Source organism: Solanum dulcamara, chromosome 5 (genome assembly GCF_947179165.1).
Source record: "Solanum dulcamara chromosome 5, daSolDulc1.2, whole genome shotgun sequence".
NCBI lineage: Eukaryota > Viridiplantae > Streptophyta > Magnoliopsida > Solanales > Solanaceae > Solanum > Solanum dulcamara.
In genome coordinates, this window is record NC_077241.1 from 67,020,093 (window position 1) to 67,045,000 (window position 24,908).

The 24,908-nt window shown below is 33.7% G+C and overlaps 2 protein-coding genes across 2 annotated transcripts; one reads left to right on the forward strand and one right to left on the reverse strand.

Annotated features, from left to right (window-relative positions):
* Positions 1-15,996: 15,996 nt before the first annotated feature.
* Positions 15,997-16,494, reverse strand: LOC129890681 (uncharacterized). Its single transcript, XM_055966182.1, has one exon. The coding sequence runs from the start codon at positions 16,492-16,494 to the stop codon at positions 15,997-15,999; it is 498 nt and encodes a 165-aa protein (XP_055822157.1).
* Positions 16,495-19,002: 2,508 nt separating this feature from the next.
* On the forward strand, positions 19,003-22,132 carry LOC129889420 (60S ribosomal protein L37). Its single transcript, XM_055964709.1, has 4 exons — positions 19,003-19,116; positions 19,204-19,339; positions 21,044-21,145; positions 21,920-22,132. The coding sequence occupies exons 1-4, from the start codon at positions 19,114-19,116 to the stop codon at positions 21,964-21,966; spliced, it is 288 nt and encodes a 95-aa protein (XP_055820684.1). The 5' UTR covers positions 19,003-19,113; the 3' UTR covers positions 21,967-22,132.
* Positions 22,133-24,908: the final 2,776 nt, after the last annotated feature.

Sequence of the window (24,908 nt, forward strand, 5' to 3'; positions counted from 1 at the left end):
ACGAATCTCCTCGCAAAGGCGGGGCAAGCATAATTGGCATAGTTCGGAAAATAAATTTGTGTAGGTCTAAATTCAAAGCGGGACAATATATACTATGGACCTTGGTCATGATAAATATGATATCAAAGCTTGTACTTCCTCAGTACATTGGAGGGACGAAGCTTAGCGATAACACTGATCAGTCATACTGAGCAATTCAAGAAAATAAGTTTCTCTCCATTATCGAGAGAAAAAAGAAGTTCCTTCAAGCGAATCTCACATCTGAAAAAGGAGAGGAAAGTAACGAGTTTTATATGGCATAGCTCATTCTTTGAATCCCACATTGAAATTGAATTATTGCTACTAGCCGCCATACTTGAAAACGTTTAGAAGTGATTCCTTTATTGGAAACAAAAAATTGTAGTTCCTCAAAATATCTAAGGTAAATTGAGGAAAGTTCAATAGAAGTAATGATGTTAATGGAAGAGAAATAGACTATGTAAAAAATGTCACGATCCAACCCATCGGGTCGTGCGGGCACCCACTCTATGACCTAAGTAGGAGAACTTTTAATCCTTTATATGAAATAAACATTGCGGAAGTCACAGACAAATTAAATAACAAGTCAAGAAGTTCTATTTAAGCCAGTGATAAGTCAAAACTCAAGTTTTATACAAGACTCCGTGTAAAATTCCCCAAGAATGCTAGTTCAAAATAGGTACAAGAGCTCTAAAGAATAGGGTACAAGATAAAATTTAAAAGACACAGCTTCAACTACAAGGAAAGAAAGTAGAAGATGTCGGAGGATCGTCTTCACCTTCACTTATGAAACTCCACTGACCCTGCAACTAGACTATGTCAAGTGGTATAACAAGAATAGTATCAGTACAAATAACACGTACTGATAGGCATCATCGGTTAATCTGATACCCACCGCATAATATATAGAAAAATAAGAGAAGATCATAAGCAATAAAAGTCTATGTTTCTGCCCCACATTAACCTACAAGTAACCCCTTCCTTATAATGTTTCACCCACCTACTAACCAGGTTTCACTACCAATTTTGCTTACTGAGGTTGAGGCCTCGGGTTATGCCCCACAAGACCCTCAAGAACACCCTAATATCAAACTAGTCGGCTACCTTACTCAAACACAAGGCAACACAACCACCACCAGCCTTAACCTATTTACCTTATCAGACATGACCTAATACTCCCACAACTACATCTCTTATCTAACTCTTACCTTAAGTATTAAGTACAACGATCACTACCACTTGCTCAAACCTAAGGAAAACAACTCTCTGCTAACAAGCAATCTCAACCTTTAAACTTGAAGGTATAAAATGTCACACATATCTCAGCGTGGTCTAACAAGGTCCACAATCTTACCCATGAATGATTCTATACTGACTCGCAATCCTCAACTAATAACATACCACAAAATCAATGGGGCTCTTTTATAAAGTCTTATTCTCTAGCCAATTAACAGTTATACTCACTATTCCACAAAATAATAGATATAGTTGGGTCCTCTTGTGGGACTACCCACACACATACTTGGCCTCTCATGGGATCCAACCTCAACCATATATGTGTTGGAACATGACACCAGATTTAAGAACGTGTTGGAATGTGACACTCGATCCAATTACGTGTCGGAATATGACACCCGATTCAAGAATGTGTCGAAATGTGACACTCGATCCTCACCACCACAACCATCGACATTCATAGTTACAATAAGCAACATAGTTTATACATATATAACTACTTTAGGCTCTTTCCCTCGATTAAGATAGATAATAGTATTTATCACAATACTTCTCATCTTCGTTTCGACCAGTAAATATACAATTAGGCAGTTAAGAACACATAATTCTAAATACTAGAACACCACTGCCAATTTTCCCAAATTCATTATACAGCTTCCTTACCCAGGTCACATCAAGCTTGACCACCAAAAGTATCTATAATTTTGCCTGTGACTCGAGGTCAAGAGCCTAATTACAAACCCTCTCATTAAATTCCTTTTATAGTACGCAACATGTATAGATTTAACAACTCAGAAAAGAGAAGCCTAGCCTACTTGGGTGCCAAGCAGCATTGGAGAGATACATCAGCTCCAATCCTTGGTTCCAAGTGTTAGACGGGAAAGACAGGCTTAAAATCCACCAGTTGGAATTCCTCCAGGGCTGAGATTCTCTCTTCCCTTCTTCACAAGTCTTGAGCAGCCTTTTTGAGGGTTTTAGAAGTAACCCTTGCCTCTTCTTACCCTTTGGAAGAAGTGTAGAACAAGAAAAATTATGACTTAAGTTCTGTCCCACGTTCTACCGTTTTCGTTATAACTCGTACTTTGCACCTAAGGACATGTTGGGAATACTTGTAACAAGTCAAGGGTAAGACTATGCTTGGTCTTGTTATATACAAGTTTCCATTGATTAAGTTGGGAGGTGGAATTATTGGAAAAGTTAAAGGGCAAAATTGGAATTTCACATGTAGAAATACTATAAAAGGTTAAGGGCAAAGGTGGAATTTCAACTTGGAATTTTTAGGAAAAGTGAGGGGCAAAATGGTAATTTCACATGGAAGCCTCTTACTCATAAAATCCTAGAGATTTCTAGACATTTTGAGAGAATTAGAAGAAGAAAAATTTGAGGAGAAAGAATAGAGAGAAAATCGGCCAAGAGAGAGTACTATTAACTCTCCAAATTTCATCCCCAAAAATTATAATTTTTTAGTATTCCTACTAAGTCAAGGGTGCTCTACAACATGGTGTAGTTGTTTTGGAAGTTTGGAGACTTGTTTCATTGATTTGGAAGTGAAGAAGTTAGAAGAAAAAGGTAAGAATTCATTCATTTTATTAAGTTATGAAGGTTTGTGTATGTTGTAGTATGTTGAGGTGTATGGAATTTATGAAAATATGGAAGTTTTCATGGTAATATGATGCCATGTATACATGTTCTTATATGAGTAAGAATTATGTAATTTTTGGTGTAGTATTTTTGTGTAGTATTTGGATGGTGGTTATGTTAATTATTTGATGTTGAAAATGAAAGTTGGATGAGATTAATTGAAGTTGGAAATAAGAGTTAAGTGATAAGATGGAAAAAAATTAAGGTTGCATAGCTTGCTAGTTGTTGTTGTAATTTTTGGAAAATAGGGAAACTTAAATGGTGTATTTGGTATTAAACTAGTTTGTAGGAATTATATAATTTGAGTGTGATATTATAAGAAGATGGAGGTAAATTATTAAAAGTATGGATTGTTGTTGTTGGTTGTGAAGTTGAAGAAAGAAAATGAATTTTAATATTTTTATTGTATTTATGGAATTTTTAAGTGAAATATGGAATTGAAAAAAAATTGGATAGCTTACTTGGAATATTTTTCACTTATGTTGGAATGAGTTGAAACTAATTATGGATATGAGATATTCATATTTATTTGGAAATGCAAAGTTTGGTTGAAAGTTGTTGCACTAATTGGAAAATTACACCAATTTATATTATGGTGTGTTTAAATTGATTATTGATGAAATTGATGTTGTTGTTGGCTTGGTTGTTGATATTGTGACCGAGTTGTAATCTCGGGGTTGCTATATATATAGGGGAGATGCTGCCGAAATTTTTGTAGACAAGTATTGGAAAATTGAATTCTTAAAGTCTTATGAATAGTAATTGGTAAATGTGACCAATTGTAGATTTTGAAGGAAACGAGAATTGAATTTGAACAATCGTAAAACGTCAAAAAGGTATGTAAAGCTTTACATTTTCTTCTCTTGGCATGTCCTAGATGTAATAGGATTGAATACGAAACTCGGGGATCACTCTACTCTTCGAAATCGACGTTCGAAAATTTCCCTTTTCTATTCAATGGAATTGAATTAGGTAATTATGAATAGTTTTGGAAAAATTGTCTAAACTTCTAGATTTTTCACAAATGAATTCCGAATACCTTGAAACTCTTCTAAATAATGTTATGAAGTCTAACGCACGTGATTTGTATACGCCACCTCATTTGTCCAAGGTGGGCCCCACTATTTCGAATTTTTCTTCGTTATTCCGTTTGAATTACAATAGGTAGAATTTGAAAGAAACTCTTTGCTATGCTTCCTAATATTATATGAATAATTATTCCGTTAATTCCCATAATATATTTTGAAAGTACGAAGATGATTCGGAAAATACTATTTTTACGTAAACTATGGTGATATTGGAAGTACTTGTACTACTATTATTATTCAAGTTTCCTTTTATGATCTGTTATCGAAATTATACCATCGAGTCTGTATAAATGTTTTGTAATTTAAATTGCATTTAGTTTCTCACTACTCCACTCGTGGATGCCTCAATGCTTCTTTCACTGAGCCTGGGCCAGGATATGTTTTCGTGCGTATTTTTTTGCATTGTTCGCCGTGTCCCGACGTGAGGGGGCAGGTATGACATGTACCATGGGGTGGTAAATATTATGCCACGGAGTTATGCTGTGCCATGTACATATATGTTTGTGATATGATATGATATGATTTGATATGGCCATCTGATATGATATGATTTGTTACGGAGATATTCCATACTCTGGTGTTATGCTGCGCCGTGGTGCCGATGATGGGAGGGCAACCACACTTTGTTTACCGAGTCCCTAAGGAGGCCGGATATGGCATATGTCTGTACATATATGATTTGAGATTTTGATAAGCATTTTGAAATTCTAAACGTTGATTTTATGTTTTGCATATACTATTCAGATTATGATTTTATATAGTTCAGTGCATGCTTTACATATTCAGTACATTTTCCGTACTGACCCCCTTTCTTCGGGGGCTGCGTTACATGCCCGCAGATACCGACGTTCGTTGTGCTGAGCCGTCTGTTTAGGACATCTGCTGTGTTATTGACAGTGCTCCTTTGTTCGGAGCTTGTATTTTGGTACTGACTCTATCTCTGTATCTTTGTATATATTGGTCAGGGGTACGACGGGGCCCTGTCCTGTCTTATGACTATGTTATCATCTGTAGAGGTCTGTAGACAGAGTTATGTCGTGGGTTTTGGATGTATGGTTTGGATTTTTGTGTGTTTTGTGACAGCCTTTCAACTCTCGTGCGTATATTTACTTCTATAATATATTTAGCAATTTCTACTAATCAATACATTTGTTTATTCGGAAAAAAAAATAGACTAATTTGGGATAAGGGTACGTTTGGGTGCCCAACTCGGGCACCAGTCACGGCCTACGGGGTTGGGTCATGACAGTTTTAGCGGCCGAAATTCCGTTGGAGCGGTGCTGTTGTGGCGGGACTATCCCGCTCTAGCGAGATTATGGTCTCCAATTGACTTACTCTACAATTTCTCCCATGCTTAATTAACTATGGTTCAGGTCGTTACAAAAGAAAAAAACAATTGTAACACCTCAGAAGTGGAAAGGCAAGTTAAAAAGAAAGAGTTGCAGAAGATATATGGTGCCAGTTTAAACAGACCTATCTACTAACCGTACAAGGTCCCAGAGTCCATAGAAGGGTGTCATGGGGAGTGTCCTGAAAAGATGGAAAAAGGTTAAGTCACTGATGTGTACCTACGGACTGACGAATAAACCGTATAAGGTCCTAGCTATAGCCCATAGGTGTAGTCATAGGGTGAGATACAGAGGCATTATTCTCAGAGGTCAAGTCCCACGAGTGATCCTACGAATTATAGAATGAGGTATGGGTCGTATGAAGCCTCGTATATAGAGATTTAGAAGAAGGGTCCTTAGGGTCCAACAGGATGAGTGGTTCATAGGTTTACGAATCGTAGGTGGTTCCGTAGAGGGAGGTTCAGAGATTTGGTAATTTGGGGTTGGCAGGACGAAAAGGCTTACGACTAGTAGAGAGTCTATGGCCGTAAAGAAGGTGGCCGTAGAACAAACTTTAGAGATGTGAAATCTTACCCTGAGCTCTACGAACCCTTTGTAATAATCCGTATAAGGACCTATGACCCGAAGGTAGGGCTCATATGTATAAGACCCCGAAAGTCGGAAAGTTGGAACCAAGGAGAAAATTCTCAAAATTTTGAACTGACTCATGTTTACGAGTCACTCTATGACTCGTAGAGCTTTCTACGACTCATAAGAGTGAGTCATAGAGTGACCTCTTGAGCATTGTACAGTGTTCCCCTCAGAAGAGGTTCTACGACTCAGTAGGGTGAGTCGTTGTCCCGTTGACGAGTCATAAGAACCACTCGTTCCAAAACTTTAGAGGCCATGTTTAGAAGTCCCTCAAGGTCGAGTCTATGACTCGACAGGAAGAATCGTAGAAAACTTTACGACTTGTAGAAGTTAGTAGTATCCAAACTTCAGAGACTTCTAAACATGTAGGTTTTCAGGCCTGCAAGACGATTCCAAATGACGAATCGAAGTCACGAAGATGAGTCATAGAAATGACTCATTTGCAAACTTCAAAGACTTGAATTTAAGCCTTTTCTCAGACCTGTAAGACAAGTCGTCTTGACGACTCATCAACTTCTCTATGACTCGTAGGGTCAAAATCCATGTTTTAATGAAGGGTATTTATGTCATTTCCTAAATTTGGTTCAATGAACCTAGACATAATTATGGCCAAGTTCAAGCTTATATCTACCTAATTCTTTGAAATTTCCCTCATTCTAAATCATTCTTCTAAAAATCTCCAAGGCAAGGAACTCAATTCTCTCAAGGATTCTTCTCCAAGTTTCAAACTAGGGTTTCAGATTTTTTCAAAGTTTCTTCTTTAATTCTTAGTGAATTGAATCAAGGTATGTGGGGATTGATCCACGGGATCCTTTCACCAATGGAGTCCCTAAGTTTTCTTTAATTTCCATTTCATTTTGAATTGTTATCAATGATTATTCTAAGCATGTTTCTACATGAATTACATAATTTTAAGTTGAATTATGAATATTCATGCATAAAGCTATCTCAATTATGATTTTAAGGTTTAAAGATGATTTTCATGAGTTGATTATGAGTTCAATGATTTTCAGCAAAGTTTTCATGATTTAAAGTTGAGATTATGACTTTAATGATGAAGTTATGATAATAATCAAGTTATGATCAAAGAAAGTTATTATGGTGAGATAAGTCCAACTCTCACATACTCATATTAAAGATGGTGATAAGTACAATTCTCACCGAAGTTATGAATTCCTATGAGTCACTAAAGTTAATGAGTTATTCCTAATATATTTTATTAAGATGGATTAATAGGTAGTTACTATATTTCCTTATTATATTATGATCATGTTTTATGAGTTTCCATTGGGAAATTGACTAAGCACCGAGAGGACTTTTATATGGGGTTCGGTCCGATAACGCAGTTAGTTACCCAAGGGAATCCTTGTAGCAACCTAAAGTCCCAAACTACAATGCCCGCGTAAGATTGCCTTTATAGCCTAGCTAGTGGATTCACATATAGCACAGTTGAGTGGAGTACCGTGATGGAGTATACCCTGGCAAGGTAGCCTCCTCATTCTCGATGAGAGTTCCATCGGTTAAAAGTATTATCCCACACAAGTTAAATGTTAAAGCTATGAGTTTATGATGAAGTTTTATGATATGCATTGACCAAGAGTTTTTATATGTTTTCAAATGCTTTTAAGCTTTACTCATGTTCATTATGATTGGTCATGCATCTTATGGCATATTATTCACGTTCCTTTACTTGTTCATGCATATCTCACATACTTAGTACCTTATATGTACTAACACATATTTTTTCTATATTATCTCATAATATAGGAACAAACGACGCTCACGACCATCCTCTTCGTGGCTAAAGTTTCTTAGTTTTCTCAAAGAAGTTGGTGAGTCCTCATATCATCGAGGACATGACTTTCTTTCATATTGTTTCACTGAATTACTTCTATTGTTTCGGGTGAGCTAGGAGATTGTCCTAAGCCCCATCAAAGATTAAACTAGAGGCATGTTTAGACGATATTATGATGTAATCCATTCGGACATTGGTTGATTGATTCTATCTCTTATACCCATTCCCTTGATTTGTTACTTTCGCTTGTTTTACTATGTTTCTTTACCTTATATATGTGATGTATGCTAAAATGGATTGGTTGGGCCTCTCGCATTTTGATCGCCGTGTCACGGCTTGGCCCTAGTTCGGGTTGTAATAATATGTCACTTCTGACAGATTTTATTTAAGGGTATTTAGGTCTTCTCCTACCCATTTAATACCTAAGTTACATTATTTTAAACCTATTTATAAGACCTATAACTACTTTTACCCTTTAAATTCTCCTCATTCCCTTTCATTCACTCAAAATCCTTAGGGCTCTCAAGAAATTCTCTTTGAAGGTCTTCTTCTCCAATCAAGATAGGGTTTCAAGCTTCAAGTCTCCTCTTTAAGTTTCAAGGGTAGAATTCATTGAGGTATGTCAAAATTTCATTAATTGGATCATTTTCCATTCATGGAGTACCATAGAATCTTCAATTACTCTTTATGATTTCTTCTAAAAATCTAAGGTTTTCATGATTTAGCATTGGGTTCAATCAGTTATAGTTTATTTCATTATATTTAATCTTATTATGCATGATTTGATCTTAATTACATGTTTTCAAGGAATTTCTCATAAATCTGTGCATTATGCCTATTGTATGATTATGAACTGTGTTAGAGAATTGTGCATGCATCATGAATTGATGAAACTATGATTTTAAGGATGCTTTTAGACAAAGTATCAATATGATTTCTATGAAAACAAGGTTGCTTCAAAGTGAAGTATCATGAAGGATTTCAATTATTTTTATGAAAAGGCTTATCATGATCTAGATGCTAAATATAAGTGTCTTTATGAATATGTTGTGAAATCATAATTTGTCAAAGGAGTTGTTCTTATGTTCAAGTATGTTATGATGAATTTGGTATTATCAAACTCTTACCATTTTCAAGAGTATGCTATGATTATGACTATTCTTGTTAAGAGTATCACCTAGCACCGAGTTGGACTAGTGGCGATTATACAGGTTTCAGAACTACGTTCCCTCGTAGGATGTCCTAATTGGACAAATTAGCTTAAGCTAGTGGATCCACAAATAACTCATGTTCATGGTCCTTATCTGGCAAGTAGGACAACCTCTTTTCGGTGTGGGGAAGACACTGGACTCCATGATATAGCTCACATGGTTTATTTCGGTTAATGATATCATTCACTTATGTTATGTTATGATTATGGTCTTCTCATGTTCTATGTTTCTAACGATGTTTAAAGAAATTTTTGTTATGTTTTAGTTTGGTCATTTCATTAACATGTCTATGTCATGCATTGCACATTTTTCATACTTAGTATATATTCCATAGTATTAACAGCATACTTCTTTTGCCTATATTATTTTATAACATAAGTCACGACGCTTCTTATCAGGCCCATGGTTAGTACATGCTCCTCTCAGCTTTACAGTGTTGGTGAGTCCTCATGTTCTGAGGACGTTCATACTAGACTTGTTCAAATTTTATTTCAGTTTTTCTTATGTTAGAGATAGCTAGAGACATGTTCTAGCATCTCGTCTATGATAGAGGTTTTCAGACATTAGATGATTTCCGCATATGTTGAGTTGTATCTGATTTTTTTCTATTTTGCTATATCAGACAATGTTGAGATTTATTTTCCGCTTTTTGATTCATTTATTTATCTTGATTGTCTTAGTGTCATACTTATGTCAAGAGGTTTGTATAGTGCGTTTCGGGATCCTATTCACCGTATCACGTCTAGAGGGTAGCTCGGATCGTGACAACAACATTGTAGAATTGAACAATAAAATGGAATAAAAATAAAAGAAAGAATTTTAACAATATACGTTTCTCACATAATTTATGATATTGTATTAAGCATTTTATTTTTTTTAACCTTTTTGCTTGATTTTGTTAGAATTTTATTGCTTTGTTTAGAAAAGTCAAAAATAGTATTAGATTTTATTATATTAACCCTTAAATAGTATATGTATGTTTTTTATTATTATAATATTTTAGGATAGATTATGTAAAGGGACCATATAGATGATTGGTGTAGTTAAGGACTTAAGGGTGTACAAGAAAATCACTAAACCGCATCAAATTGATACTTAATAGACTTAATGTAGCATGGTTTAGTACTTTAAAATTATGATCATTTTTATTATGACTTATTAATTTGCAATATTTATTTTATGTAATTTATTATTATTTTTTGTAAAATATTTTAGTGTCATCACTCTTTTTTTGCCAAATATGCCATTTGGGCTTTTCATTACTTGCAGAAAAGGATTAGGTACATGTACTAGCAAACAGATTACCCTACACAAACTTTTCTAATTGACTCTAGTGTCTCTCCGTCTTCTTTCATTTTTGTTTCCAATTCCTTTGTTTGTGAAGATGAAGAGGCCAAATTGACGACGGTTCTCTTCTGATTTGCAAATACTCTATCTGTCTTTTGTGAATTTTAGTCTTGCATAACTGTTTGTTTTCTATTTTTTCATGTAGCAGTCGGTCCTTCTCCTTGTCGTCTTTGTTCTCATGTTTGTGAAAATGATGAAGAGGCCAAATTGATAGTGATTCTCTTCTGATTTGCATTTCATCTACCTTATTTTTGAGTACTTTGTCCCTTGCTTGATTGTTGTTGTTAGTGGATTTCATCGCATGAGAATCCTCAGAAGCCTTAGTTTGTTTTCCGCCATTGTAGTTGTTGGTGTGTTTGGCTTGTCGTCTAGGCTCAGATTTGTTGTTGTTTAAGCGTATTTTTTCCATTTTCCATGTGTTATTTAACCCTTTTGTGTCTATCTGCAAAAATAAACAAACAGTTATATAAGAATCCAATTTCATTTTCCTCCTTCTGTTTTGATAGGTTTCCTGTGTCTCTTTTCCTATTTCCTCCATCCCCTTCAGTTTTTCTTAGTTCTTAAATAAGGGATTTGACTTTTGTCACTATTTAGTATTCTTCTCATCTGTACATTCAAATCTTTAAATAAGTAACACTGCATTGGTCCTTCATCTAAAGCATAATTGGCTAGAGCATCAGCTAGTTTATTTACTTCTCTTAGGGTATGCTTGAACATGACATCCATATCCCTCTTGTATTCCTACACTTCTTCTATCCAACCTGCTATATTCCATGAAGGTTTTCAGTCTCCAGTTAGAATTTTTTGAATGGTTTGGGAGTCTGTTTGGAAGATGATGTTATTAAGCCCTTGCTGTTTACAGTACTTCAGGGCCTCCAGTAGAGCCACAATTTCTGCTTCTATATTGATGGCATCTCCAATTTCCTCTACTTGAGCATATATTAGGTTCCCTTGTGTATTCCTCACACAAAATCCATAAATGCTCCTCCCTGGATTACCTCTAGAGGCTCCATCCGTGTTGCAAGCATATCAACTGGGTGGGGGTAGATTCCATTTAACTTGAGTTACTTTCAATTTTGCCTTGCCTTCCTCCAGCATATGCATCAGATTTTTTCAACCAATAGGGATAGTTCTAATTGAGGGGTTTCTGTAAAGGACTAGTCTTTGGATAGAGATTAGGATTAAATCTATAACTGAACTATTAACTTCCCTATGTCCATGTTTGATACCATTTCTTCTCTTCCACAGTTTCCATATTATAATTGATGGCACTGCAACATATATCTGCTTCAATCTGCTAGTTACTCAAGCATTCCACCATTTCACAATTAGTTGTTGTAGTTGCACTCCTTCCATATTTATTCCTGCAGCCTTGCAGAAATAAGACTATGTCCTTTTAGCAGTATCTGCTGTTAAGAATACATGGTGCATAGTCTCCTCTTTAGGATTTATACAACACTAACACTTAGACACTAGATTATAGTTCATCTTTTTTAGGACATCATCAGTAGAAATTTTGTATTTCCAGCATCTCCACAAAAAAAGGAAATTTTAAAAGGTAAACCCTTAATCCAGATGAAATTGTATTTGTTCATTTGTGGTCCTCTTAACCTAATAATCTCCCAAGTTGATTTAATAGTAAAAACTCCATTGGAGTATAGTATCCACCAAGGTCTATCACAATCTTTATCTTCCTTGGGGGTGGTTATATTATCTATTATGTGATCAGCAATGTCTTCTGTGAGTACTTCCAACAGTTTTCTTCTATTCCACCTTCCCTATTTTTTCATTTCTTTGACATTTTGAATTCTTGTATCATATGTATTCCCTGGATTTACATAGTATAGAGCTCCCAATCCAGTCCAGTTATCAAACCAAAAATGTGAATCTCCTTTCCTAGTTTGCCACCAGATTTGGTGTTCTACTAGTTTCCTGGCTTCAAGCATTCTTTTCTAGGTCTGTGACCCATGTTTCCATTATACTACTATAGCATGATTCTTCCTACAATATTTGTTGGTCATATAATCACTCCACAATGTAGGTTTTATTCTAAAATTCTACCAAAGTTTACAAAACAGTGCCAATGACACATCATGTAGTGATCTAAAACCTAGGCCTCCTTCTGTGATTGGAATACACACCTTATTCCAGGCTATCCAATGTTTTCTCTTGCCCCCAATAGTATTGCTCCAAAAAAACTAAGCAAACATCTTGTGTATTTATTTAATAATTTCAATAGGAGAGTTAATAGCTGATAACATGTGTATTGGCATACTTTGTAGTACATGTTTAATAAGAATTGCCCTTCCTCCAAAAGATAACATTTTCCCTTTTCATCCTTGTAGTCTATTCATGATTTTAAGGGTTAAAGTATTAAAGAATTCCTTCTTTCTTCTACAATGATAAATAGGGCAGCCCAAATACATAAAAGGGAATTTTCTTCTATTGATGCCAGTTACAATCTCAATTGTGATACTGATGTCACCTAATACTCTATTATGCATATAGACAACACTCTTGTCCATGTTAATCTTTTTCCCATAAGTTTGTTCATATTTTCTCAAAATCTTCATTATTTTTTGCAAAGATACCACATCTGTTGAGGTAAAGATAATCATGTCATCTGCATATGCAAGATGATTGATTTTTGGACTCCATTTAGGCATGTCAAAACCCTTAAACTGAGAGTTTTGATGCAATGCATTTAAACTCCTTGATAGGACTTCTGCTCCTAGAATAAATAGGGTAGGGGAAAGATGGTCCCCTTGCTTTACTCCTCTGGTAGATTTAAAGAGGCCTTGTTGTTGCCCATTTATCAACACTGAGTACCAGTTATTGCTAACAATCCTATAGATCATGTCTATACTCTTTTCTGAAAATCCCATATGTCTAAGTACTTTCGTTAAGAACGGTCAAGATACCCTGTCATAGGCTTTTTTCATATCCAACTTCATTATAACATTTGTCTCTTTTGTTCTTAGCCTTATGTCAGAGACAATTTCTTGGGTCAGTAGAATATTTTCCACTATACTTCTATTTTTAATAAAACCAGCTTGATTGAAGGATATATAATCAGTTAGTTTGTTAACCAGTCTCTCATGGATCAATCTAGAAAATATTTTGTTCACAAAATTGCTCAAACTAATTGGTCTCATATCAGAGAAAGTGTTAACCATATCTTTTTTTGATATTAAGATTAAATTAGTATAAGTGACAAACCTGGGCAATTCTGCACCACAAAAGAAAGTTTTCATCATATTGGTGATATCCTCTTCAATGATTTTCCAGCAAGCTTGATAGAAAACACCAGTAAAGCCATCAGGTCCTCCTGCACTTTCACCATTTAATTGAAAGACCACTGTCTTCACTTCTTCTTTGGTAGGTTCTGCTTTCAACCTCAGGTTGTCTTCTTCAGAGATCATTTTGGTTAAGTGGTTAAGAATTTCAGTAGTCTTTTGGTTCTTCTTTCTTTGTGAACTGATTAGTGTAAAAATTAATGGCTTCTGTGATTATTCCCTCTTCCTCTTTTATCCATTTCCCATCTTCTCCTTGTATTCTTCTTATCTGCATCCATTTTCTTCTCCTTTGTACATGTGTATGAAAGAATTTTGTGTTTCTGTCCCCATTATGAAATCATTGCATCCCAGCTTTCTATTTTCAGAATTCTTCCTCTAGATGCAGAAATTTGTTTAAATCAGCCTGTACTTTATGCAATTTTTGTCTGTTGGTAGGTGTTGGACAGTTCTGAAATTGGATTTCCTTCACTTTGATAATCTCTTCAAGGATTTCAATTTCATGAAATATATTCCCAAAGGTTGCTTTACTCTATTGTGACAAAGCTGTTTTCACTTTTTTTAGTTTATGGTGAAAAAGTATGAAAGGGTTTGCCATAAACTCAGCTGTCCAATTTTATCTAATCAGCTCCATAAATCCTTCCTGTTTTACCCAAAAGTTTAAAAACTTGAAAGGTTTTTTGATATTTCTATTGTCTCCTATGTAAGAGATTAACATAGGAGCACGATCTGAACCATTTTTAATCAAATGTTTGATATCAACACTAGAATATTTTGATTGTAGTAGTTGGTTACCCAAACATCTATCCAGTCTCTTGAAGATACAGTCATCCCCATTTTGACCATTCCACCAAGTAAATTTGTTGCCACTAAACCCCAAATCTGATACTCCACAATTTTGAATATATCCTCTGAAATCCATAATTTCATTAATGATTATTGGTAGACCTCCAAGTTTCTCCTCTTGAGATGTTATTGTATTAAAATCACCCCCAATCATCCATGGGATGCTGACTGGGGTAGCTAAATCTTCCATAGAGTCCCATAAATCTATTCTTTTATTTTGAGTGCATTTAGCATACACCAGTGTTACTAGTATCTCCTCTTGACTTTCTCTAATCTTTAAATTTATGGTTAAATATTGTGGATGATCCATTATTATATGACAGTCAAAAATATCGTCCACAAAAGTCCATATCTTACCAGATATATTGGCCATTGCATGTTCCATGCCAAGTCTTCTTCTATATTCTTCTATCTTGTCTGAGTCTTGAAAAGGTTCCATTAAACCTATGAATCCAAAATGGTGTTTTTGGTTAAGCTTTATCAACCTTGTGAAGGCTTCCATGGTATTGACTGACCTAATATTCCATATAAGAGCATTTATCATGGTTTATTGAGTTTATTAATCTGCCTTCTTATATGTACTCCATTTCTAGGTGGGACACTTGCCTCCCTTGATATTTTTTTTCTTTCCTTCCCTCCTTTTTGAAGATATTTTGGTGATATATCTCCTGCTCTCAAAGCTTCTTCAAGATTGTGCTCTAAGGTATGTTCATCTAAATCTCTGCTACTCCTTTCTATGTTCAGTTTTGGTTTTGTTGATATTTCTTGTTTCTGTTGTTCCTTATTAAAGTCTTGAATTTTCTTCTCCTGGTCTGTTCCTTCTACATTTCTTTGACTGGTTTCCTCAGTTTCCGTGTTGTTTGTAATATTGATTCTTTCTTGTTGATTTTCCTTCTGTCTCTCCCCTTTCCACCAGTTGTGAATTTTTTTTGAATGCAAATCTTTATTTTGACTATTGTTTTCTTTTTCTTGCTCTATTTGATTTAGATCAGGGGTCTGAAATTTTACCATGTTTGCATGTGCATCAGATGATTGTTCCTCTCTATTTGTGGTTGTAGTCTTGCTGCTGTTCACACTAGAATGATTAGTGCTCTTGTTGTTCTGTTCATTCTCCTCATTTTGAAGACTTGATGTTGTATTTTTTGTTTGGAGAATTCTTTTTGGTGTCTGTGTTTGTGCTTTCTCAGGTAAGATATCCTCCACAATGTCATTTTCTATTTGTTGATCAGTTGATGATTCTAAGTGATTGTTGTGGTTTTCATGATCATTTTTGATGTTGTCTCCTTATGTTTGTTCTGTACCATTAGTGATATTGTCTGTTTCCTTTGTTTGATTTTTGTGGGTATAGAAACTCTTCTCAATCCATGTTCTAGTATTTTCTTGTGGTACTTGTTCTTTATTCATATTATCTTGTTTTTCTGGGATCTCTTCTAATGCTGCAAATGGATTGGTATTTGTCATGGTTACCTCCTTAATTGGATTCATTTCCCCAATTATAATCCCTGATTTATCCTTTTTGTATTTGCTCCTTCTTTGCATCCATTATTGTTTACCAGTAAAGTATCCTCCCCTTCTTTCATGAATGCCTTCTTTATTTTGTGTTTTTGTATCAATTTCTTGTGCATTTTCTTTTCGGAAATCTTCTTTAAACTGTTTTGCCAATTCAGGGTTAAGACTTCTACATTCCTTCTCCTCATGCCCTTGAAGTCTACAGTGTTTGCAATATTTTGGTAGGTAGTCATAATTTATCCTTACCCATTTTGATTTAAGTATTCCTGATTCGTCCTTTTCCGCAATGTTAATCCTTTTTGGTAATGTTGCTAATAAGTCGACCTCAACTTTGATTTTTGCGCAGCTTGGTCTTGTCTTATTTGCTGTAGCCAGATCTACCGTTAGTGGTTTTCCAACTGCAGTTGCTATGGAGAAGACTGTCTCTTTAACAAAAAAAGTTGGTGGTAGTTCTGAGAAGCTTATCCAGGCTACAACCTTTGATGTCTCCTTCTTTGGGTTGAACCATGGATTCCATATAAAAGATCTCATTTGGCAATATCTATCATGCACCTTTAGGTAATATATAGGGGTCGACATCATTTTAACATAGTCTTCCAGAAAATTTAGTCGGATCAGAATATGTCTTTCATCAAGTAGTCCTACAATTGGTACTCCTTTAATTCCACATTATATTGGAACTACCTTCCTTAGTTTCTTTAATATCAATGTTGTCATATGAAAACTTACCAATTACTGCATATTATAGTTTCTCCTTCTCTATCATCTGCTGAATCTCATTGGATTTCCAAGCAATAAATGGTTCCCCATTGATGTATGAAATTTGCTTTGGTGGTATTTTGACACTATCTCCAACTGAGCTTGTGGGTTTGAAAAGATTGGCATAGGTTTGATTTTGATTGTTGTTCTTTGACATTTCGGAATGTAGTATAGTAGGTTGTGTGATCAAAGTATTATTCTGCGTTATCAGAGGAGGTCGTCCCCCGGTTGATTCGGCCAGTGATAGCCTGAGTTTTTGAAAGACCTCAAAGAGAGAAAAAAGTTAGGTGGCGGCTAGGGTTTTAAATTTAGTGTCATCACTCATCTCGTATTTTGTGTTATTTTTTTAAGAAACACCTTAGATAATTGTATTTTGATAGGAATAATGAAGTATTTGAAACACAAATTAAATATATGTTTGTAGGAAGACTTTTCAAAAAATATTTTCCAATTTTCTCATGTTTGATTGGCTTAAATATTTTAGAAAATGTTTTTCAAATCAACTTATTTTCCTCAAATTTAAGAAAAATGACTTCTTTCTAAAAACTAAGGAAACATTTTCCAAAACTCTCCTCCAACTTCAAATTACAATATTTTCTTCTTATCTCACCCTACTACGACCCACCTCCCCGCAAAAAAGAAAATTTTAAAATTTCTTTTTTAAGAAAAATTAAAAGTTTATTTTTGAAAAATATTTTACATTTTAAAAAATTTCATTTTATTTAATCCATCCCTACCCCGACCACCATATCCCCTCCTCCCAAAAAAAATTAAAAACTTTATTTCTTTTGAAAAATATTTCAAAATTTAAAATTTTTATCTTTTTACCGCACCCCTTTCCCCTCCTCGTACCAGCCCCCACCCCTACCCTCACCGACCCCCTTCCTCTTCCCCAGCCCCACAAAAAAATTTAAAAAATTATTTTTGAAAAATATTTCAGATTTTTGAAAGTTACATTATTTTACCCAACCCTACCCCGACCTCCAACCCCCACCACACCAGTCCCTCCCCCCCCCCCCTCACAAAAAAAAATTAAAAAATTTATTTTTGAAAATATTTCAAATTTTAAAATTGTCATTTTTTACCCCTCCCCCCCATACAAAAAAAGTTAATTATTTATTTTTGAAAAATATTTTAATGTTTGAAAATTTTACTTTTTCACCCTACCTCTAACCCCGACTCCCTTGCCAGGCCCCAACCCCCCTCCCCCTGCCAGCCTCCACTCCCAAAAAAATTGAAAAATTATTATTTTAAAAAATCAAATTATTTCAAAGTTAGGTATGGAGTCGGGTGTGGTCGAATTTCGGTTCGAAAGTAGAGATCCAGTCTAAATTTGAAAGTCGAATCATGGATTGAAAGTTGAGTTGGGTCCCATATCAGGTGTCGGGGTTGGATTCCGAGTCAATTATTAGGGTTGATTTTTATATCAGAAACTATTTTTCTAAAAAATATTTTTTACTCTTTAGCCAAAAATAAAAGATATTATTTTCATTCACTAACCAAACAATAGAAAATATTTTTTGAAAAATATTTATTATTCACCAACCAAAATGAGAAAATAAGTTAGAAATCAACTTGTTTTCTAAGAAAACATTTTCCTTCATACCAAACACATCTTTTATTGGAAAAAGTCTGAAAACCCGAGGTTGAAAAACCCAATTCTTATTACTTTGATTTGATTTATAGATTTAAAAATCCGACATAAATTATTTGATTTGATAATTGAAAAATCCAAGTCAACTTGATTCATGTATACTCTAGGTGTGTAGTTATCCTTTTCCCCCTAAATTTAAATGACTTCTAAAAATTGGATATGTTTTAAATATGGAAATTTACATAGATATACTATATTAAGAAAATATTTACCATTTATAACAATAATATTTTTTTCACTGGATATTTATAATACAATTTTAATACATATTAGCGAAATAGTTTATAAAGCACATATAATACAAGTTTTATACATTTTAATACCCTTATAATACATTTTGTCAATTTCTTATCAAACAAGCATAATAAATTTTAAAACACTTATAATACATTTATATTACATGCATAATTCACTTTTAATACATATCAGATTTATCATAGTATTGTTATGTATTGCTATAAATGATAATAAATAAAAAATATTACTAAAATCAGTAATTATTTATTAAAAAATGTTCATTCAAGTAATTTTTTCTTTTAAATAGTGCCCTTGTCATCCTACCAAACTAACAAAAACAATTGCAGGCCCGAACAAAGGAACAAATGGACTTCATTTCTAGGCCCAAATCGCAAAGCAGAAAAACCAAATAAAAACACTGAAAACCCTAAAAACCCTACTTCCTTTTCGTATAATTTTGTAGCCAAGACATCGTCGAAGCTTAAGGAAAAGCTGCACAAATGGTAACTGATGAATCTACAAAACTCATAAATGGTTAACTCTATTATTCAATTTTGATTATGTTTAATTGTTGTTGTTTAATGTATTAGGGAAAAGGAACAGGCAGTTTCGGTAAGAGGAGGAACAAGACACACACACTGTGTGTTAGATGTGGTCGTCGTAGCTTCCATATCCAGAAGAGTCGTTGTTCAGCTTGTGCTTACCCTGCTGCTCGTCTCAGAAAATGTATGTATTTCTTCATTTTTGAAGCACTCTTTTGTGAATTTTAGATGTTTCAATGTTAGAAATTGGTGTAAATTTTTAGTTGATTTGAGGATAGTTTTGAATCTCATTAAAGTATGAGCCTGTTTGAGTTGGCTTAGAAAAAGAGTTGTTTACATAAGTAATTATATAAGATATCTGATTGAGAGAGTCAGTTTAACTGAGCTAGTAATTGCTATTAGGTCAAAAAGTTGAATTTTTTGTACTATTATCTAACTGTGATTTTGATAAAAGAAACTGGGTAAATAAGGTGAATAGTGGAAACGGGTTCTGAAGTGCATGGTATTTGAGTTTACTTTTTGGATCTAGCATGATTAAGGAGGGATTTGGATTAGGGAACTTTTTTGTATGATATTTTTTCAATTGAATGTTGAAAATTGATGTATTTGTTGTCAGGTGATAAGAGGTTAGTGTTGAAACTCATCAAACTTAGGGTCTGTTTGCTTTGGATCATCCTCTTAGTTTCCAGTTGTTGAAGAAGTAATTATTAAAATATTATATGTCATAATAACTTTTACTAAGCTAGCAATTTGCTATAAGCGTGAAAGTTGAAATTCTTGTGCAATCAAGGGAACCAGGCAAATTGGGTAAAACAATGGGAACCAAATGGGTCCTAAAGTTCGTAGTGTTTGGTTTCTTTTTGGCTTTATAATATCTGGTCATCTGATGACAAAATATAAGTTGCAAAGAGATGGTACTGTAATTATTTTGGTTCAAATCTTTGTTGGAGTTGGTAGGTGTAATGACAATGAAGTGAGTGTATTACCTGTGGCTCCAGGATAACTAAGAATTATTGCCCAAGCCACCTTAAGGGGTTTGGTTTCAGTGTGCAGCACTGCAGCTTCGTGATATTAGTTTGTGTAGAATTTTCCCTCTACTGATTAGGTATGTGATTAGATACTGATGGATTGTGTTTATCATCCTAGTGGTATTGGGCTGCTGGGTACTAGAAGGTGATAGCTTAGTTATTGATGTCTTAGTGAAATTTTCTGTTCAGTCTTCATAATTGATCTGGAGCTTCAACTAATAAATTGTATGGTACTTTTTAGCTATTGTGTTCTTCTACACTTTAGTATTTGCCTTTAGTTTTGAGTAAAGCTTACTCTTATTTGGTTTTGCAAGGTCTTAATTTTGGTTTGTGTATAGCCATTGTGTGTTTGGGTTGGTTTGGAAAATAGTGTTTGGATTTGGTTATCTACCTTTGAGAGTAACATTTATTACAAGAAACTTGATTAAATCTGTTTGCTACTGAACTTTATTTCTAAGTACTTTCTAGCCATATGGATCAACCAGGGTTGAGGGAAAAAGAGATTGGACCTGTCTGTCCATAAGGTTAATTAGCTGTCAAGCAAAAAAATGGTTTTAAAATATGATAGTATAGATGAAATAAAGGGGTGTGACACACCATTTGGTGCTTCATGAAGATTGGTTTTCAAGTATCTGTTTCAAACACAATCTTTTCTTCTTATCAAAAAGAAATAGATGGGCTGATTACAAACAACTGAAATTAGGGTTATGGCTGATTTATGAAGCCAACTCGGAGATCCTATTGGTTTTTGAGAAACAGTTGCTACAATTGTTTAGTTTTGAAAAGCAATCCAAGTTCTGGGTGGTTTTTGCGACCTATAAGGGGGAATAACATTTGCTGATTGTTGTATATGGCTGTAGATAACTGGAGCGTCAAGGCACTTAGAAGAAAGACTACTGGAACTGGTCGGATGAGGTACCTCCGCAATGTACCCCGCAGGTTTAAGACGAACTTCAGAGAAGGTATGTTTTATTATTAACTTTTGTAAAATAGAGCATATTTTTTTTGGACCTTCAATTTACAACCTTGTGCTTCTAACCCTCGATTTAGCAGATTCTATTAACTTGTTTGTCTAATAGACAATCTAGCTAGCCCTTAGGGCTTAAGTTCAATTGGCTAAGATTGCGGGACTTGTGAGTTAGATCACAGGTTTAAGCGCTCCGCCATATGAATGAAGCCTGGTATTTAAGTTGAGAAGGGTAGAGGGCAGGCCCATTATGCCTGAGTTTTGAAGGCTGTGGAGGCCTTAAGGTTTGGTGCAGGATGATTTCTTGCGGTTTTACCCTTACAATCTATGTTTTCATGTGTTCTTTTTCTAGAGGTCGCTATCATCTTCTAGGTCTCATTGAGGGAAGACTGCTATTTCTAGGACATGTATACCGTATACAGTAAAATAAATCTTTCCCCTTATTGCCTCTTCTTTCGGCTACAAGGACAGAGATCTGAGAATCGATTTCTTGATGGCTTTGTTCTGGGGGCATACATTTTATCTCCTTTTCCAATTTGAGGGTTTCTTTTTTGGCCAGATTTTGTTTCCTCTTTATCTGGGTTCCCTCGGCTTGGTATATTTCTCTTCTAATCTTTTCTTTCTTATCCATTATTTTTCACACTAAATGAACATGTCTGTCTAGAGACTACTCTCGACTCTAACAAAGTAAAGGTTGAATGTGCAAATATTTGATGCTCTGTTAAATGTTTGATTAATAACTGGCTTCATTGTTTTGTGGGCACTTCAGGAACTGAGGCAGCTCCAAGGAAGAAGGGCACTGCCGCGGCCTCTTAAGTTTCTAAAGAGGCAATTTGACATTGTTTCATTTTGATTTTGCCTTCCTTTTTCGCTAATGAATCGAAGTTCTGAATATTGATTTCTGGAATATTACCTCTCGTCTGTTAGATTGGAGTTATTGTTGTTTAAGATATTTGTCCAATGGATTGCTTTCTGTGTTTGATATAGTATTCATTTTCCACTCCTCTTAGCCTAATCATTTAAAGTCTAATGATATACTTTTAAACGTGGTATAACTACTTATAGTTTAAAATCTGCTAGGTTTATTATTGAGTAATTGTTTTTGAAACAGCCTTGGTTCAATAAATTATACTAAAAAGAATTAGCCACGTACAAATTTGGTAATTAAATAGCCAAATTTGTTGCTAATTCTATTTAAGATACACTAGCGACAAATTATTAAAAAACTATGTTAGCTACCAACAATTTAATACTACATTAGTCATAGAGTTAAAAACCAATTTCGCTTTTTTTTAAATGTGGTTAGAAGAACTTAGAGACAAGTATTCGATCGATATATCGCGTCAAGTGATGTATCCGACTGATACATCACATAAAGTGATGCATCCGACCAATACATTGCGTACAGTGATGTATCCGAATTCTCGATACATCACATAAATTGATACATCGAGAAAAGTAATGTATCCAAGAATATGAGAGAGTTGAGATTTTTATAATTTTTTCAAATGATAGAAAATTTTAGAGAATGTTGTAGAATAAATTGTGAATTTAGGTAATTTTTCCTTAAAAATATCCTTAAATTAGTTAAAGTTGAGCAAAAATGTCCTTACTGCTAATAATTTAATCCAAAAATGTCCTTATCATTATTTAATGGGTGAAAATGCTTTTTTTGTGTAATAAATATATTAGTAATTTTTCTTACTAAACATATTATATTCCTAATAAAAATATTACTACTATTAAAGAACTCAATTATTGTTTCTTTTCTTTTAATATTACTTTAACTAATAAATAAGTAGAAAATAATCTTTTTTTTTCTACTTAATCTCCTTTTTACAATTAAAATGCAATAACTCCATATACCTTTTTAATTGATAATATAGGTCATATATATAAGATTATAGTAACCTCATCATTAATTTTTATTTCGATAATGATAATCATTTTTTTAAAATTAAATTTAAAAAATTGCTTAAGTTCTTTTCAAATTGAAGTAAGATAAGCATTCTCAAATTTAAAAATTCATCATTAATAAAAAATGTGTTAAAAAGGAAAAGAAAAAATATATTTATTTGGAAAAGGGACATGTTTGACCAATTAAGTAACAATTAGGGTATTTTTGTACCAAACTACAGACGGCAAAGGCATTTTAGACCAAACTATTAATTAAGAATATTTTTATTCAATTTCACATAGTTTAGAAAATTTTTAAATCCTTTTCCATCTTTTTTTATTGTTTGATCTAATTTGACATGGGTTATTATATGATTGCATAGGGATGTCTAGGGTTGTGTATGTGTCAGTTCGATTCGATTTTAAAGTATATTGATTCGATTTATTGGTTATCGATTTGTAGATATGTTAAATCATTGTGAAATCATTATGTATCGGTTTATCGGTTATTGATCGTTATCGATTTGATTATCGATTTACTGGTAAGATTTGATATAAAAAAAAGATCATTGATAATTACTTAGAAACAAGGTGACAAACTAAATGAAATGAACCGTGCACATGAATTAACATATTGCATTTTGCTCAAAAGCAAATATTGACACCTTTTAAAATAATTGAGAGTTTGAAATAGTCAAAAATATAAATATGAAACAAAATCCTAGGCAAGAATGTTATATACCAAATGATATAAATATAATTTATTAAATTTACTATCGAATTATCAATTAACCCATTAAAAAAAACCCTCAAATCATAAAAAACCAATAATTCGATATAAAAAAAATCAAAACCGTTATCAATATCGCTAAACTAAAAATCCATTACTGACAAATTAATAATTCTTTTTAAATTCAAATTATCAATTTCTAATTCAATTTTGAACGAGTATAAGAATGTCAAAGGCTTTTAATAGCTTCATCAACTCTCGTGAACTCTGATATTTAAATATAAAAAGAAAAAGAAAAACAAACATATCTTCACCGACTTCCTAGGAAAATTATTGTTAGTCTAATAATAATAATAATCTAATTTTAAGGAATTACAACTCACAACAAACTACTTAAGTGATAATTTTTTATTTAAAAGTCAGGTATAGTTGTTTTATTACTTCATCTCAATTTATTTAATAAACTTTATTTTTTAATTAATCTGTCTAAAAAAACGTCATATTTTATAATTAAAAAGTAATTTTTTTAATTTTTTTTGTGTCAAGTCAAATTGTACGATACATAATGTGTTATTAACAATAATAACATATCTAGTATAGTATCATAACTAGAATTTGAGAAGAATCTTATTCTCAGAGAGTACTTTTAATAGATTTTCAATTCAAAAAAAATAAAAACACGATATTTATGAAGACATAAGAAATAATTACAACGAGAAGATAGAACACTAGTATATGTTACTAGTTACTATTACATAAAAGGCATTTTTCGATGACAAAAACCTGATGGAACTTCAGTAAAGAAGATTCACACACAATTGTTTCATTGATGGAATTTGGTCAAGTCTTAGGCCTTTGGGAGGGGAGGGAGGTTATTTTTTTATTTTTTATTTTAATTTCAATATCCACATTAGAGTTTGACTATTTTAAATTCGTACCATATAAGGCTTTATTAAAAAAAAAACACTTTCTATAAAAAAAAAATTACATATCCAAAATTTGAACTCGAAATCTATGATTAAAGAGAAAAAGTAACTTCATCCGGTTCACCACATTAGAAGGGAGGTTAGTTGGAGAAGAAGAAGCATAATATGGGGGGAGGGGACTGGCTGAAGGAGAAATAAGTGGAGGG